The 13,222-nt window shown below is 44.9% G+C and overlaps 1 protein-coding gene across 3 annotated transcripts in view; it reads left to right on the top strand.

Moving 5' to 3' along the window:
• C2cd3 (C2 domain containing 3 centriole elongation regulator) overlaps positions 1 to 13,222 on the top strand; it is a 105,725-nt gene that overhangs the window by 80,479 nt on the left and 12,024 nt on the right. For 2 of the 3 annotated variants that reach the window (XM_021165953.3, XM_021165954.3), the window contains exons 28-31: positions 128 to 261; positions 6,477 to 6,638; positions 9,331 to 9,551; positions 12,337 to 13,219. In XM_021165953.3, the coding sequence (XP_021021612.1) occupies positions 128 to 261; positions 6,477 to 6,638; positions 9,331 to 9,551; positions 12,337 to 13,219 (1,400 nt within the window). Of the gene's footprint in view, positions 1 to 127; positions 262 to 6,476; positions 6,639 to 9,330; positions 9,552 to 12,024; positions 12,136 to 12,336; positions 13,220 to 13,222 lie in introns of those variants that run through there. The other variant, XM_029479229.2, reaches the window with a different exon arrangement.

The following is a 13,222-nucleotide window of genomic DNA, read 5'->3' as shown; positions in this document are numbered from 1 at the left end:
TATCAGTACCTACTTCACAGTGCTTTTACGTTTACCAGGCACTGTGTATTGCTCATCACAGTTTTCATGTTCTCTTCTGAATGGCTTAGTAATAACTGGTGTGCCATTTTTCTCATTGCTGCTCCAGATCCCATTGTTTAGCGCCCTTTCCCTCCCTGCCTCTGCTGGATGCGATGCATTCCCTAGGCCCATTGCAAGGCACGTTGAAGGCCAGCTTGCTCACACGTCTCCAAAGGAGGACGATTTCTCCTCTCCTGCAAGGTAATGCTTGAGGTCAAAGGGAGGATGCATGCGGACTGTCTTGTCGTTTCTCTTTCCTTCATTAGAGGAAGAAACTGGAGATGGGGGAAAAAATCATATTCAGACACACTGATTTTCAAGATCTGTAAAAACCACTTTGTAAGATAAGAACTAGAGTGTTTTACTGCCATCAAAAGAAGAACCACTCTTCTCTTTTCCTGAGATCCCTTTAGCATTTTATGAAAATCACATCGTCTCCACCCATCCCCTCCAGGGCTGTAGCTCAGCTGGTAGAGTGTGTATGCAGGGCCTGCATCCAGTCCTTAGCACCACATAAAACAGCGGCGGTGTCGCACCCCTGTGATCTCAGCACTGGGGTTGTGGAGGTGGGAGCATCAGAAGATCATCCTACGTTGTGAGTTCAAAGACAACCTAGGCTACATGAGACCATGCCTAAAAAAAATTAAAATAAATTTTAAAAATCTGAAGCCACACACATGATTGGTTCATTCTGTTCACTAAGCTAGCCATGAACAGCATGTGTGGGTTTCTGGACTAGATTTTGCCCCATCCCGTTAGAGAGCAGGACCTTGTTTCAGGCCTTGGTGCCACTTCTTTCTCACACCTCAGCAAAGAGACAAAAAAAAAAAAAAAAGTCTCTGATGGGGCACACGCTTTTAATCTAAGCACACGGGGCAGAGGCAAGTGGATTTCTGAGTTCAAGGCCAGCCAGGGCTGCAGAGTTAAACCCTGTCTCAAACTGAAGAATCTTCTCTCAAGGCAACTGCTCCTGCAGTGCCCTTTACTAAATGAGCCCTATTCGGACGCCACACTCCACACTGCTTGCCCTTCGAGTGTCTGTTCTAGTGCTTTGTAGTGTTCCTTTGGTCACCATATGAAGATGATCCCCTGTCTAGAAGCTGTGTCTCAACGTTCAGTGTTCTAGGCTCCAAGCCTTGCTGTGACCAGAGCCAGTCAATGACACATAGCTGAGGGTTTTGGGTTTTCTTTCTAAGTGCCCAGTATTTAGTAATTTTAAAGCTAATAATTTAGTGATTTGCTTTCTGTCCACATAAAAATGCCCTAGTTACTTCAGAAAGGCTATACCGGCATGTCCTTATTCTGATCCAACCATCCATTCTAGGTTGGGCTCTGGTCCCTCCCTAACCTCCTTCAGTTGTGTCTGAGCCTCCCTTCCTCCTGGAACAGGGTGAGAAGTGTGTTTGAGGTTTGAGTCCTAGCCTAGCTGTAGCCTGGACTAGCAGATGATTTACGCTAATTACTTTTTCTTTTTTTCTTTTATTTATTTTATGTGTGTGGACATTTTGCCTGCATGTATGTCACGTGGTGCTTATGCCCTAGGAGTCCAAAAGAGGGCTGTGGGATCCCCTGGGACAAGAGCTATAAAACAGCTGTAAGTCACCATGTGGGTGCTGGGAATTGAACCTGTGTCCTGTGGAAGAGCAGCAGTGCTGGAACTACTGAGTCGTTTCACCAGCCCCAGCTTTGGTTCTCTGAGCCTCAGCTTTCTTATTTACTCAATGAAAGCAATATATCACCTCAAGGATTGTTAGCAAAAGTAAATGAAAATAGAACTAAACTCATTTTAATACACTTTGTGTATGTCAGCTGATGTTTTCACAGCAATCTTAAACAAGAGGTTCAATTCCTAGTAATAACACAGCAAATGCCTGGAGCAGCCTTGTTCTACTTTTTTTTTTTGTCTGTTTATTATAACTGAAAACTAAACAACTCAGATAGCCATCAACAACTAGGTAAACAGATGGCCAAATTGTGGTGTGATCATAAAATAGAATGTAGCACAAAAAGAAATATATTAAGATAAAAACTGAATCTCAAAATATTTTTATTTCTCATTGCTGAGAAATAAAAGTTAGAATAAAAGAGTACACTGTAAAAATTCCATTTAGCCGGGCATTGGTGGCGCACACCTTTAATCCCAGCACGCGGGAGGCAGAGGCAGGCGGATTTCTGAGTTCAAGGCCAGCCTGGTCTACAAAGTGAGTTCCAGGACAGCCAGGACTATACAGAGAAACCCTGTCTCAAACAAAACAAAACAAAAAAATTCCATTTATACAAAATTCTAGAAAATGCACGCTGATCTATAGTGGCAGAAAGCAAATTAGTGGCGGCCTAGCAGTAAGGTGGGGGTGTAAGGAGTCTCAGCCGTAAGGTGGGGGCGTAAGGAGTCTCAGCCGTAAGGTGGGGGTGTAAGGAGTCTCAGCCGTAAGGTGGGGGTGTAAGGAGTCTCAGCCGTAAGGTGGGGGTGTAAGGAGTCTCAGCCATAAGGTGGGGGTGTAAGGAGTCTCAGCCGTAAGGTGGGGGTGTAAGGAGTCTCAGCCGTAAGGTGGGGGTGTAAGGAGTCTTGGAAAGAAGAAGCTTGAGGGGAATGGAATATTGCCTTGTGAGACTTCTTAATGTAGGCATATGTCAGAACTCACCAGATTGTGCAACCTAAATATGTGCTTTGTTTGTTTGGCTGCATCATAGTAAAACAGTGGTTCTTAAACCACCCTTTTGTATATTAAAAATGATGACCCAGGCCAGGCATGGTGAACTAGAACGGCACTAGAACAGCAGAGGCAGGCAGGTCTCTGTGAGTTTGAGCAATTTGGCATACATAGTGATTTCAAGCCAGCTGAGCTCACAAATGTAATAATCTAATGCCTTGTTCATGGATTCATGAATTTAACATTTTTAACATTATGGTACTTCCAATATTCTTATATAGGTTCAACATAATATCAAAATCCCTGTTGGTTTCTTTCTAGAAATGAATAAACCAATTCTAAACTTCATATGGAAATTCGAGAAATGCAGAATAGACAAACAACCTTTTAAGAGCAAAGTTCCCGAGTCCACAGCGCTACAGGAAGCAAAACACAGCACAGGCTAGAAATACAGACCAGTGAAGTAAAATTAATGTCCCAAAGATAAAGTATGTGAACTGAATTTTAGCAGGTGTGCCCTTACAGTTCAATGAGGAAAGAACAGACTTCTGAACAGAACCGCAACAGCTTGACACCCCAGTGCGGGCTGAATTCAAGCCCCTCCTAGTGCCATACACAAAACAGCCCCAAATTGGAGTTAACATAGTAGCAAAACAAGACACTCTGCAAAGAAAACATAATCGGTGTAAATTTTTGTGAATTATTGATTCCCTAAATATGATGACAAAGGCACAAGCAGAAAAAAAAAGAAAAAAAAAAACCCTGTTTGATCAGAAGACCTGAGTGCTGTGTGTGATGACATCAGGAAAGGGAAGGGCCTGGAAGATGGCTCAGCAGGTAAGAGCGACTCCTGGGGGCCCAAGTTCACCTGCCAGCACTCACATCTTAGGGATCACAGCAATTTGTAACTCCAAGTTCTCAGTTATCCATTGTCATCCTCTGGCCTCCAAGGCACCACACACAACATACCACACACACACACACACACAAATAAAATAAAAATAAATTTTGAAGAAAATAGAAAGTAAAAAGAAAACCCATAGAAGAATAAATTCAAAACATAGATCTAGTGGAGATTTATAACTAAACCATAAACAACTCCAATATATGAAGCAAATATCCCATCTGATGGGCTTCTATTAGAAGCACTTGTCTGTCTAGCTTTGATCCCCCAATACTGGTAGAGGGGCTTAAATAACACAATTTTAAAACAAAGTAGCTGGATAGACAATTCTCCAAAGAAAATAGACAAGTGATGATGAAAAATGCAAATCAAAACCAAAATGAGGTACAGCTTCATACCCACTGCAGTAACAGGGAAGAAGGTATCACAGGTGTTAGGAAGGAAGAATGTGGAGAGATTGTAAAGTTGTCTAAGTGCCTTGCAGAGCTGTTTGGTAGTTCTTTAATATAGGGCCTGGAGAACTGTGTCAGCCATTGAGGGTAACTGCTACTTTTCCAGAGGACCTGAGCTCAGTTCCTCCTGAGCATCCACAGCCAGGGCATACAGCCCCAGCGCTAAGGGATCAAACACTCATGGACTCTGGATATACTAAAATCGCCAGATGAAATTATATATTTCAATTGTGTTAACTAAATGCTGTATGAATTACCTCAAAAAGGCTGCCTTATTAAAAGAGAAAAAAAAGATTGTTGTGGTCACATTTTTGAATACCATGCTTAGGAATTAGAGATTTGTTCTGTAGATTAAAAAAGGCAGAGCCAGAAAGGAATGGGAATGGTGAATAGATTAATCCCTGTTGAATCCTTAAGGAAGGCTCCATATGTGGCGTTGGTTAGAAAAGTCAATCCCTAGTGTATGCAATGGTGTCAGCATTTGGAAGCTGATTATGGGGTGGATCCCTGGATATGGCAGTCTCTAGATGGTCCATCCTTTCGTCATAGCTCCAAACTTTGTCTCTGTAACTCCTTCCATGGGTGTTTTGTTCCCAATTCTAAGAAGGGGCACAGTGTCCACACTTTGGTCTTCATTCTTCTTGAGTTTCATGCGTTTAGCAAATTGTATCTTTTTTTTTTTTTTAAAGATTTATTTATTTATTATATGTAAGTACACTGTAGCTGTCTTCAGACACTCCAGAAGAGGGCGCCAGGTCTCGTTACGGATGGTTGTGAGCCACCATGTGGTTGCTGGGATTTGAACTCTGGACCTTCGGAAGAGCAGTCGGGTGCTCTTACCCACTGAGCCATCTCACCAGCCCAGCAAATTGTATCTTATATCTTGGGTATCCTAAGTTTTTGGGCTAATATCCACTTATCAGTGAGTACATATTGTGTGAGTTCCTTTGTGATTGTGTTACCTCACTCAGGATGATGCCCTCCAGGTCCATCCATTTGCCTAGGAATTTCATAAATTCATTCCTTTTAATAGCTGAGTAGTACTCCATTGTGTAAATGTACCACATTTTCTGTATCCATTCCTCTGCTGAGGGGCATCTGGGTTCTTTCCAGCTTCTGGCTATTATAAATAAGGCTGCTATGAACATAGTGGAGCATGTGTCCTTACCGGTTGGGACATCTTCTGGGTATATGCCCAGGAGAGGTATTGCTGGATCCTCCAGTAGTATTATGTCCAATTTTCTAAGGAACCGCCAGACTGATTTCCAGAGTGGTTGTACAAGCTTGCAATACCACCAACAATGGAGGAGTGTTCCTCTTTCTCCACATCCTCGCCAGCATCTGCTGTCACCTGAATTTTTGATCTTAGCCATTCTGACTGGTGTGAGGTGGAATATCAGGGTTGTTTTGAGTTGCATTTCCCTGATGATTAAGGATGTTGAACATTTTTTCAGGTGCTTCTCTGCCATTCAGTATTCCTCAGGTGAGAATTCTTTGTTCAGTTCTGAGCCCCATTTTTTAATGGGGTTATTTGATTTTCTGGAGTCCACCTTCTTGAGTTCTTTATATATATTGGATATTAGTCCCCTATCTGATTTAGGATAGGTAAAGATCCTTTCCCAATCTGTTGGTGGTCTTTTTGTCTTATTGACGGTGTCTTTTGCCTTGCAGAAGCTTCCAAACGCTGACACCATTGCATACACTAGCAAGATTTTGCTGAAAGGACCCAGATATGCCTGTAGTCTGGCATGTGGAAGGACATAGTCTCAAGTGAGACTATGGCGGGGCCTAGCAAACACAGAAGTAGATGCTCACAGTCAGCTATTGAATGGATCACAAGGCTCCCAAGGGAGGAGCTAGAGAAAGTACCCAAGGAGCTAAAGGGATCTGCAATCCTATAGGTGGAACAACATTATGAACTAACCAGTACCCCGGAGCTCTTGACTCTAGCTGCATATGTATCAAAAGATGGCCTAGTCGGCCATCACTGGAAAGAGAGGCCCATTGGACATGCAAAGTTTATATACCCCAGTACAGGGGAACGCCAGGGCCAAAAAAATGGGAATGGGTGGGTAGGGAAGTGGGGGGGAGGGTATGGGGGACTTTTGGGATAGCATTGGAAATGTAATTGAGGAAAATATGTAATAAAAAATATTAAAAATTAAAAAAAAAGAAAGAAAAGTCACTCCCACTCAAATGTAGAGAACAACAGAAGGAAGTGGGGTGGGTAAGGCTGAAAGCAAGTTTTTTTAAGAAACCTGTGTAATACAAAAAGAGCTAAGCAAGCCAGAACTGTTTACAGTGGTGGGACAGGTCTGCAGTTTCATTTCAAGAACATGACTCAGTTGTCATGCTGAGAGTTCTCTCCTTGGTTAGGAGTTGACTTCACTCCCGGTTTCCCCGTGACAGAAATGGTGCCATCAGAAGCCAGGCCGCACGCCATGAAGAGCATGTGCAGAACATCCGCCGCTTTCACGAGTCCCTGCAGCACGGGGAGGCAGTCCTGACAAGTGATGAGAAGCTGACCATAGCGCCTTCGTCCTCCCACACCTCCATCCTGACTTCTCTCAGGTGAGGACCTGCAGTGAGAAAAGGCACAGGGAACCATTGTGCGTGGGACAAGTGAATGAGCAACGGCAATGTGGAGTGTCATTCCTGTTAATTGTCCCTTCTCTAGAAGCTGATGTGGAGAGCCATCTCATGTGTATTAGTGTTGACTTTCTCACGGTTGCATCTCTCAGTTGGTGCCCTATATTCCTTCAAAAGGCTCTGGTGCTGATCAGCCTGTAAATCCATAACGTACTGATAGCCACCCTCACATCTACAAAGCATCGCATCATCACAACCTAGAAAGCCTCATCCTGTCCATGGCCTTATCTTCACAACCACACCCTTATGCAGAATCTACCCTGTCATGTGTTGGTCGAGTTAGCAAAGAAGCACTGTGAGAATTGAAACGTACTGTAGATCAGCTCTAGGTTATCAAGGAAGAAATCTGGTACAGTGGAAAGGACTTGATTTTACAATTAAATAGGTTTGGCCTCTGACCCTGCCAGCCCCCGTGCAGGAGATAGCCATGGCCAGACAATGGCAGCACAGGGTAGTGACTGCTGCATTTCCTGTGCAAAAGCAGACAGAGGAGTGAGTAATTAAGAGAGGTAGACATGGAAAGAGTTAAAACAGCACATGTGGGCTTTAAAAGAAGAAGCTAATCAATGTGAAGGCTGGGGGCTAGAGAGATGGATGGCTCAGTGGTCAAGAGCACTGACTGCTCTTCCGAAGGTCCTGAGTTTATACATATAGTAGATAGATAGATAGATAGATAGATAGATAGATAGATAATTAGGTAGGCTATTCTGTACAAAAAGAACATCTTCAAATCCCAGAGGCATAGCGGATGTCAAGACTGGGGAAATATTGACTGTACAGTCCAAAAAAAAATTGAGCAAAAGATGCAAGGGATAGGCCAGCAAGATAGAGGCACTTTAAGTGCAGAGAACAGAGCAGTTCTTTAAGTTATCTCATGAAAGGTCTTGAATAGACTGGAGACCCATGTGTGACCTGTAAGTATTATTGATAGACCTGCGTGTGTCACTAGTGAAGAAGCACAATGTGTTGTCAGCAAGTGTGTGTGCCCTGATTCTGTGCCAGAGTCACCGAGAGAACTCCTGGGTTTGCAGGTTTTCTAAAGCTGTGTCAAGTGGACTCTCGCTTGCATTTTCCTGCTCAGGGGTTCACCCGTTGTGGATGTAGCCACGGAAATGATTTGCTGGACACCTCCACCATTTGATAAACTGAATCCTCTAGGGATAGAGCAAGGATGAGCTCTGTCATTTGGATCTGACTCTGGCTAGCTGTGGACATCTTCCTGAGCATATTCAAGGCAGCAGACATGCTTCCTTGAGTATCTGTTCCCAGGTGCTCATGGCCTAGCCAGAGACAGTAGATGAAATACCAAGTAATGAAAAGCTGACACCACCAAGGCCATGTGCTAGAGCTGAGAGTGAAGGAGTTTGGGAGGCAGGTGGCCCAGGGCTTTCAAATAATAGACTTGGAAAAGAAAACCTGTGAATAGCAATCTTAAAGGAGGAATGCAGAGAAGAGAGAGCAGAGAGCAGCTTAATTCGTTTCATGATCTACAGGAGTGTGAGTAGGAATGGACCAGGTTGGAACAGAGCCCATCTAGTGTCGCAGAAAAGCCTAAGACTTGCAGTCCCAGCGTCAGAATAGCCACATACTACTTCTTACGTAGTCAAACCACTTAGATCCTCAGAGCCTGAAATTCTTTATTTGTGAAGTAATAAGGCTGGAGAGATGGCTTGAGTTAAGAGCACTGACTGCTCTTTCAGAGACCCTGAGTTCAATTCCCAGCAACCACATGGTGGCTCACAATTGTCTTTAATGGGATCAGATGTCCTCTTCTGGTGTGTCTGAACACAGCAACAGTGTACTCATATACATTGAATGAATTAAATGAATCTTCACCACAAAAGTAATAATTACTGATTTCACGTGGCTAGCTGAGAATTACCAAGGTAGTGTTTTAAAAACAAAATCCTATACAAAAGATGGTTGGTGTGATTCCTTATTGGAGAGTAGTGAGACAGAAAATGGGACTTTTTTTTAAGTTGCTCATTCATGTTACTTATTCATTCTATGGTCATTTGTGTTGTGCTAAGCACTATGATGGGTGGGTATAGTAGATGTAAGAAGTTATCACTGAGTCACAGTGCATGGGGGAAGTAGATCTGAAATCAGCAGGTGCAGTGATTGAGAAATACAGGAACACCTGAGATGGAGTCCTGGAGCCAACCTGGAGGATCAAGGAAGGCTGGCTTGGTGAGGGTTAGAAGCAACTGAGGGGTAACAGGAGTCAGGCGAAGCGAGGACTGCCACAGTGACAGCTAAGGATGGCTGTGTGCCACCTGGGACAAGTGACGCTTGCTTGTCCTCTCAGCTGAGGCAGGACTAGCAAGTTCCAGGACCTTGTCTTTGAAAAAATGAAATAAAGAAACACCCTAACAAAAAGAATGGTTCCTTCTGAGAAAGTTGCTGGATATCAGAAGAATGACTCAGACAGAGGGGACAAAGTTGGCTCTGGCAGCAGGGGGTGGGGGGTGGTAAAGGGTAAATGGCAGGTGGAAGAGAATAGAAGGTCTATACAGTACTAAGCCAGAGGAGCAGGATACAGCCCTGCTCAAGTGTCACGCGAAGATTCCTGTAATGGCTCTGAACGACCTCTGTCACCCTCTCTTTTCCCCAGGAAGAATCTGAGTGAGCTAGATGAGATCCAGAAGTACTTCCGCCAGAAGCTCAGCAAGCCGTTCCTGCCCTTCTCCTCTCAGAGCTCGCCTGCTGTCTCACAGAGCCAGGAGAGCCAGAGGGACCCTGTGGGCGCAGGAACCGGCCGCCAGGACCCCGAGAGCCAGTGCATCCTGGAGAAGTCCAATAACCTGGTGTTGCAAGTCAGCTCCTTAATCTCAGGTACAGCTCAGAGCGGCTTCTGCTGTCAACTTTGGTCACTAGATGCCAGGTCAAAGGCCCGCTGAAGGCCTACCCTCAGATAGGCCTCCATGACAGAGACAGACAACAGTTTTCACATCTTTTTTTTTTCTTTACCATCTTCCTTTAAAGGAAAGGACAGTGGTGTGGACAGGAGCGTGGAGCAATGGAAAGAGCCCTGGGCTGAGAGGCAGGAAACCAAAGTGCCTGGCTTCTGCCATCGCCTTGCTATTGGCACTAGGCATGTGCTTTCCTTTCTTGAGATTTCCCCTAACCAAAAACAACAGGCTGGGATTAGATGCTGGCTCCCTCAGGTTCTAATCCCAGAGTCCAGAATGTGCAAGGGGTTTTTGTTTTTGGTTGGTTGGTTGGTTGACTGATTAGCTGGCTTTGAGGCAGGGTCTCACTGTGTAGTGCAGGTGGCCTCAAATTCACAGTAATCTTCCTGCATTGTCCTTCCACATGCCAGACTACAGGCATGTGCCCACATATCCAGAACAAAGTCTGTACACTTAAAAAGCACTGTAGAAGATTCTACATGGCTCTATAGTTTACCTTTCCAAAAAGTCCCTTAGAGCAATTCTCACTTTGCTTCCATATTGGTGTTGGGACCTCCAACAGGAGGGTAAAACCCTGCATGTCCTGAAAGCCATCTGTCTGCTCTGTAGTGGACTTCCACTCATTCACTACATATCCATCTTCATCTCAGCCAGGCAGTTAGTTGTCTGCCATCATAAACTTATACTCTGTAGTCAGCCAAAGAAACTTCTCCCCAAAAAAGAAACCATTAAGATGAAGCAAAAGCAAGGCTTCCATCCCAGAGAACTCTTAAAAACTATGATAAGGACACTGGGGTGTAGCTCTCCCTGATGGATGGCTTCTGGCAGGGTGAGGGTGAGGAAGGACTTGGTTTTCTTTAAGCGACTGGCGACCAGGAGTTTGACCATGCTCTAGTGAGTGTATGGGCAACACAAATTGGACTTGGTTTTTTGTTTTTGTTTTTGTTTTTGTTTTTCCTTCTTTTGGGTGTGGGGTTGTCACGAAGGTAGGGGGCCTGGGACAACTGGAAAGTGAATGTGATTGAGGTACAGGGGCACATGATGTGAAATTCCCAAATAATCAGTAAAAATACTACATTGGAAAAAAGAGAGGGGTTTTATCAGGATATATGTGGCTACAATAGGAGAATCCCCTTATAGAGATGTAGTAAGAGAATAGAAGGATTAAAGCTGGCCTGGAAGCCAAATTGGATTTAATGCTTACCCAGAGAGGAAATACAAGTGCAATTCAGTGGCCAAACATGTGTGTGCCCCTAGGTTCCACCACAGTACCTCAGGAAGAAAGAGGGGGAAAGGAAAGGGAGTTTTTAGCAAGGACATAACAGAGTTAGAACTGATTACTCGGGGAAACAGCTCAAACGTAATAAAGCCTGCCCTGTGTTCATGCACAGGAAACTTCTGAAGAGGCCCCTAGACCAGTGGGTATGAGGAAGTCACAGGTGAGACCCCCTGCATCCTGCATCTGTGTAGTGAGCTTTTGCTGACAGACATATGGACACTCACAAGCGATAGGGGAGACAGCTTTACACAGTAGTGTGTTGTCAATGCGTATCCTCGTGGAACATGGCCACACAGTGAAGCTTTCTGGCTGGTCCATCTGGGCAGGCTTCCTAGAGATGTGATGAGCATTGAAGATAAACTACTTTATTAAAAGAGAATTGTTTCAAGTTAGTAATACGACCAAAGACCAGGGCCACGTGAGTCTGCCTTGCCTGTTCTGTTTACAGGTACACTCACACATAGGCATGCTCTCCTCTGATGTCTGAACATGATGACTGTACTAAACAAGGCCCTCCTGTTAGTTAGCCCTCTGCCAGTGAGAAGGGATAGCCCTTAGTCCTGGAAATCAAATCCATCCCTAGTTTCTGACACTGTCTCCAAACGACTCGTGCAGACATATTATTCACTGTGTGTTTGTCGGTGGTGCTGCTGTTGCTTTTCTGAGGTGAGAGATTGCTGTTACCCAGGCTCGTTCCAAACTCATAAAGTGATTCTCTTGCCTTAGCTTTCAGAATAGCTAAAACTCAAGTCATGAACTATTATGCCAACTTGTTTATTAATTTATACATCCTCATTTCACCCAAAAATAGAGTTGACTAGTTCCTTCTCCTTAAGTGCCTGCACATGTACCATGCAGGCTATGCCCATCTCTCTCAGTCTCAAGCCTGGGGACATATGAAAGAAAAACAGGACAGTTTAGTTTGCTCGTGCCCACAAACAACCATAGACACTGGACCCCAAGCCCATGTTCTTTCCAAAGCCCTGCTGCCCCATTACTTTCTTCTGTTATGCGTTACTAAGATTTCCCTGCTTTTATTTTCCAAGTAAAATAGATAGTTTTAATGACTGTCATCGAATAGGTAAATGAGTGGATTCTCGTTTTGGTTTTAATATAGGTGATTACTGACGTAAATGGAAGCGTGAGCATGCCCGTCAGGACCCAGCTCCCGAGAGATCTGAGCATGAGCACTTCCACAGGTGTCTCCACAACTACAAATAGATTAGATTTCAGCCCTCTAATATTAGAATAAAGTACTAGAAATTGTACTGCTGTGAACATAGTTTCACTGACTCCTGGGTGAATTAACTATTGTGAGGTTCGTTTAAAGTCTGATCACAAGGATACTTGTGAAGCTAGAGCCCAGTGTGGGAACCTGAGTGGTCTGCAGCCCCGCCTTATAGTAAGAGTGATCTCTGTTGCTATTCAGATCTGCAGACTCTCACCAGAGGTTCACAAGCAGCTTTGACTTCTCAGCAAGCCAGGAGTAGAAGCAGAGCAGTCGCCACCATCCCAGATGCTCAGGACACTGAAGCTGCTGGAGAAGGAAGTACCACACCGGAGGAGCCTTTGGCAGGAGCTATAGAGGCGAGCACAGATTCCCTGCCTCCCCCTGTTGAAGAGCCTTCCAAGGGAGGAGGGATGCTCCATGAGTCGCTGGAGCAGACGGTGCCCATCACAAGGGTGCAGAGCATCGATGACACGGAGGTGGGCCCAGACTACAGTGATGAAGACTATGAGGAAGACATTATTGAGCCCAGGACCCTAAATGAAGTCACCACAGTGACAGACAAAACTAGCCCCTGGTCCAGTTTCATGTCAGACTTGAGTGAGGTCCTTAGCCCTCAGCCCACTGAGGTACAAAGAGAAGGCCCCTCGTGTCCCCCAGAACCTTTCCCCAGAGAGGAGCTGAAGGTCAAAAGTAGCCCCCAAAAGGCAGTCAGCCCCCAGCCTGCACAGGGCTCCCCTAGCCAAAGTGGTGTTTGTGAGGGTGGAGCCTATAAGATCGAGGTTGAAGACCTTGCCTCAACCAAGCCTCAGCCTGTCCCAAGCCTAACAATCTCAGAAGCCCAAGAGAGCAGTGATTCTGTTGGATGGCGTGCATCACAGGTAAATCAGGTCAGGAAGCCCATGCCAGAGATGCTGGCTGAGAGTGAGGCTTTCTCCAGTGAGTTCAGTGACTCTTCTGAAAGCTTGGAGAAGTTTCCTCTACACCTACCCTCCCAAAGCAAAAGAGAAGACTATAAGGACTCCCCTGCTGTGAGACAGGTACCAACTGGATCAGAGGTGTCCACAAGGCAGACGCTCCTTCTGTA

The sequence above is a fragment of the Mus caroli genome, unplaced genomic scaffold (assembly GCF_978045245.1).
Source record: "Mus caroli unplaced genomic scaffold, Mus_caroli_1 scaffold_8, whole genome shotgun sequence".
Lineage (NCBI taxonomy): Eukaryota > Metazoa > Chordata > Mammalia > Rodentia > Muridae > Mus > Mus caroli.
The sequence above is the reverse complement of the archived record's forward strand: the minus strand, read 5'-3'. Positions and strand labels throughout refer to the sequence as shown.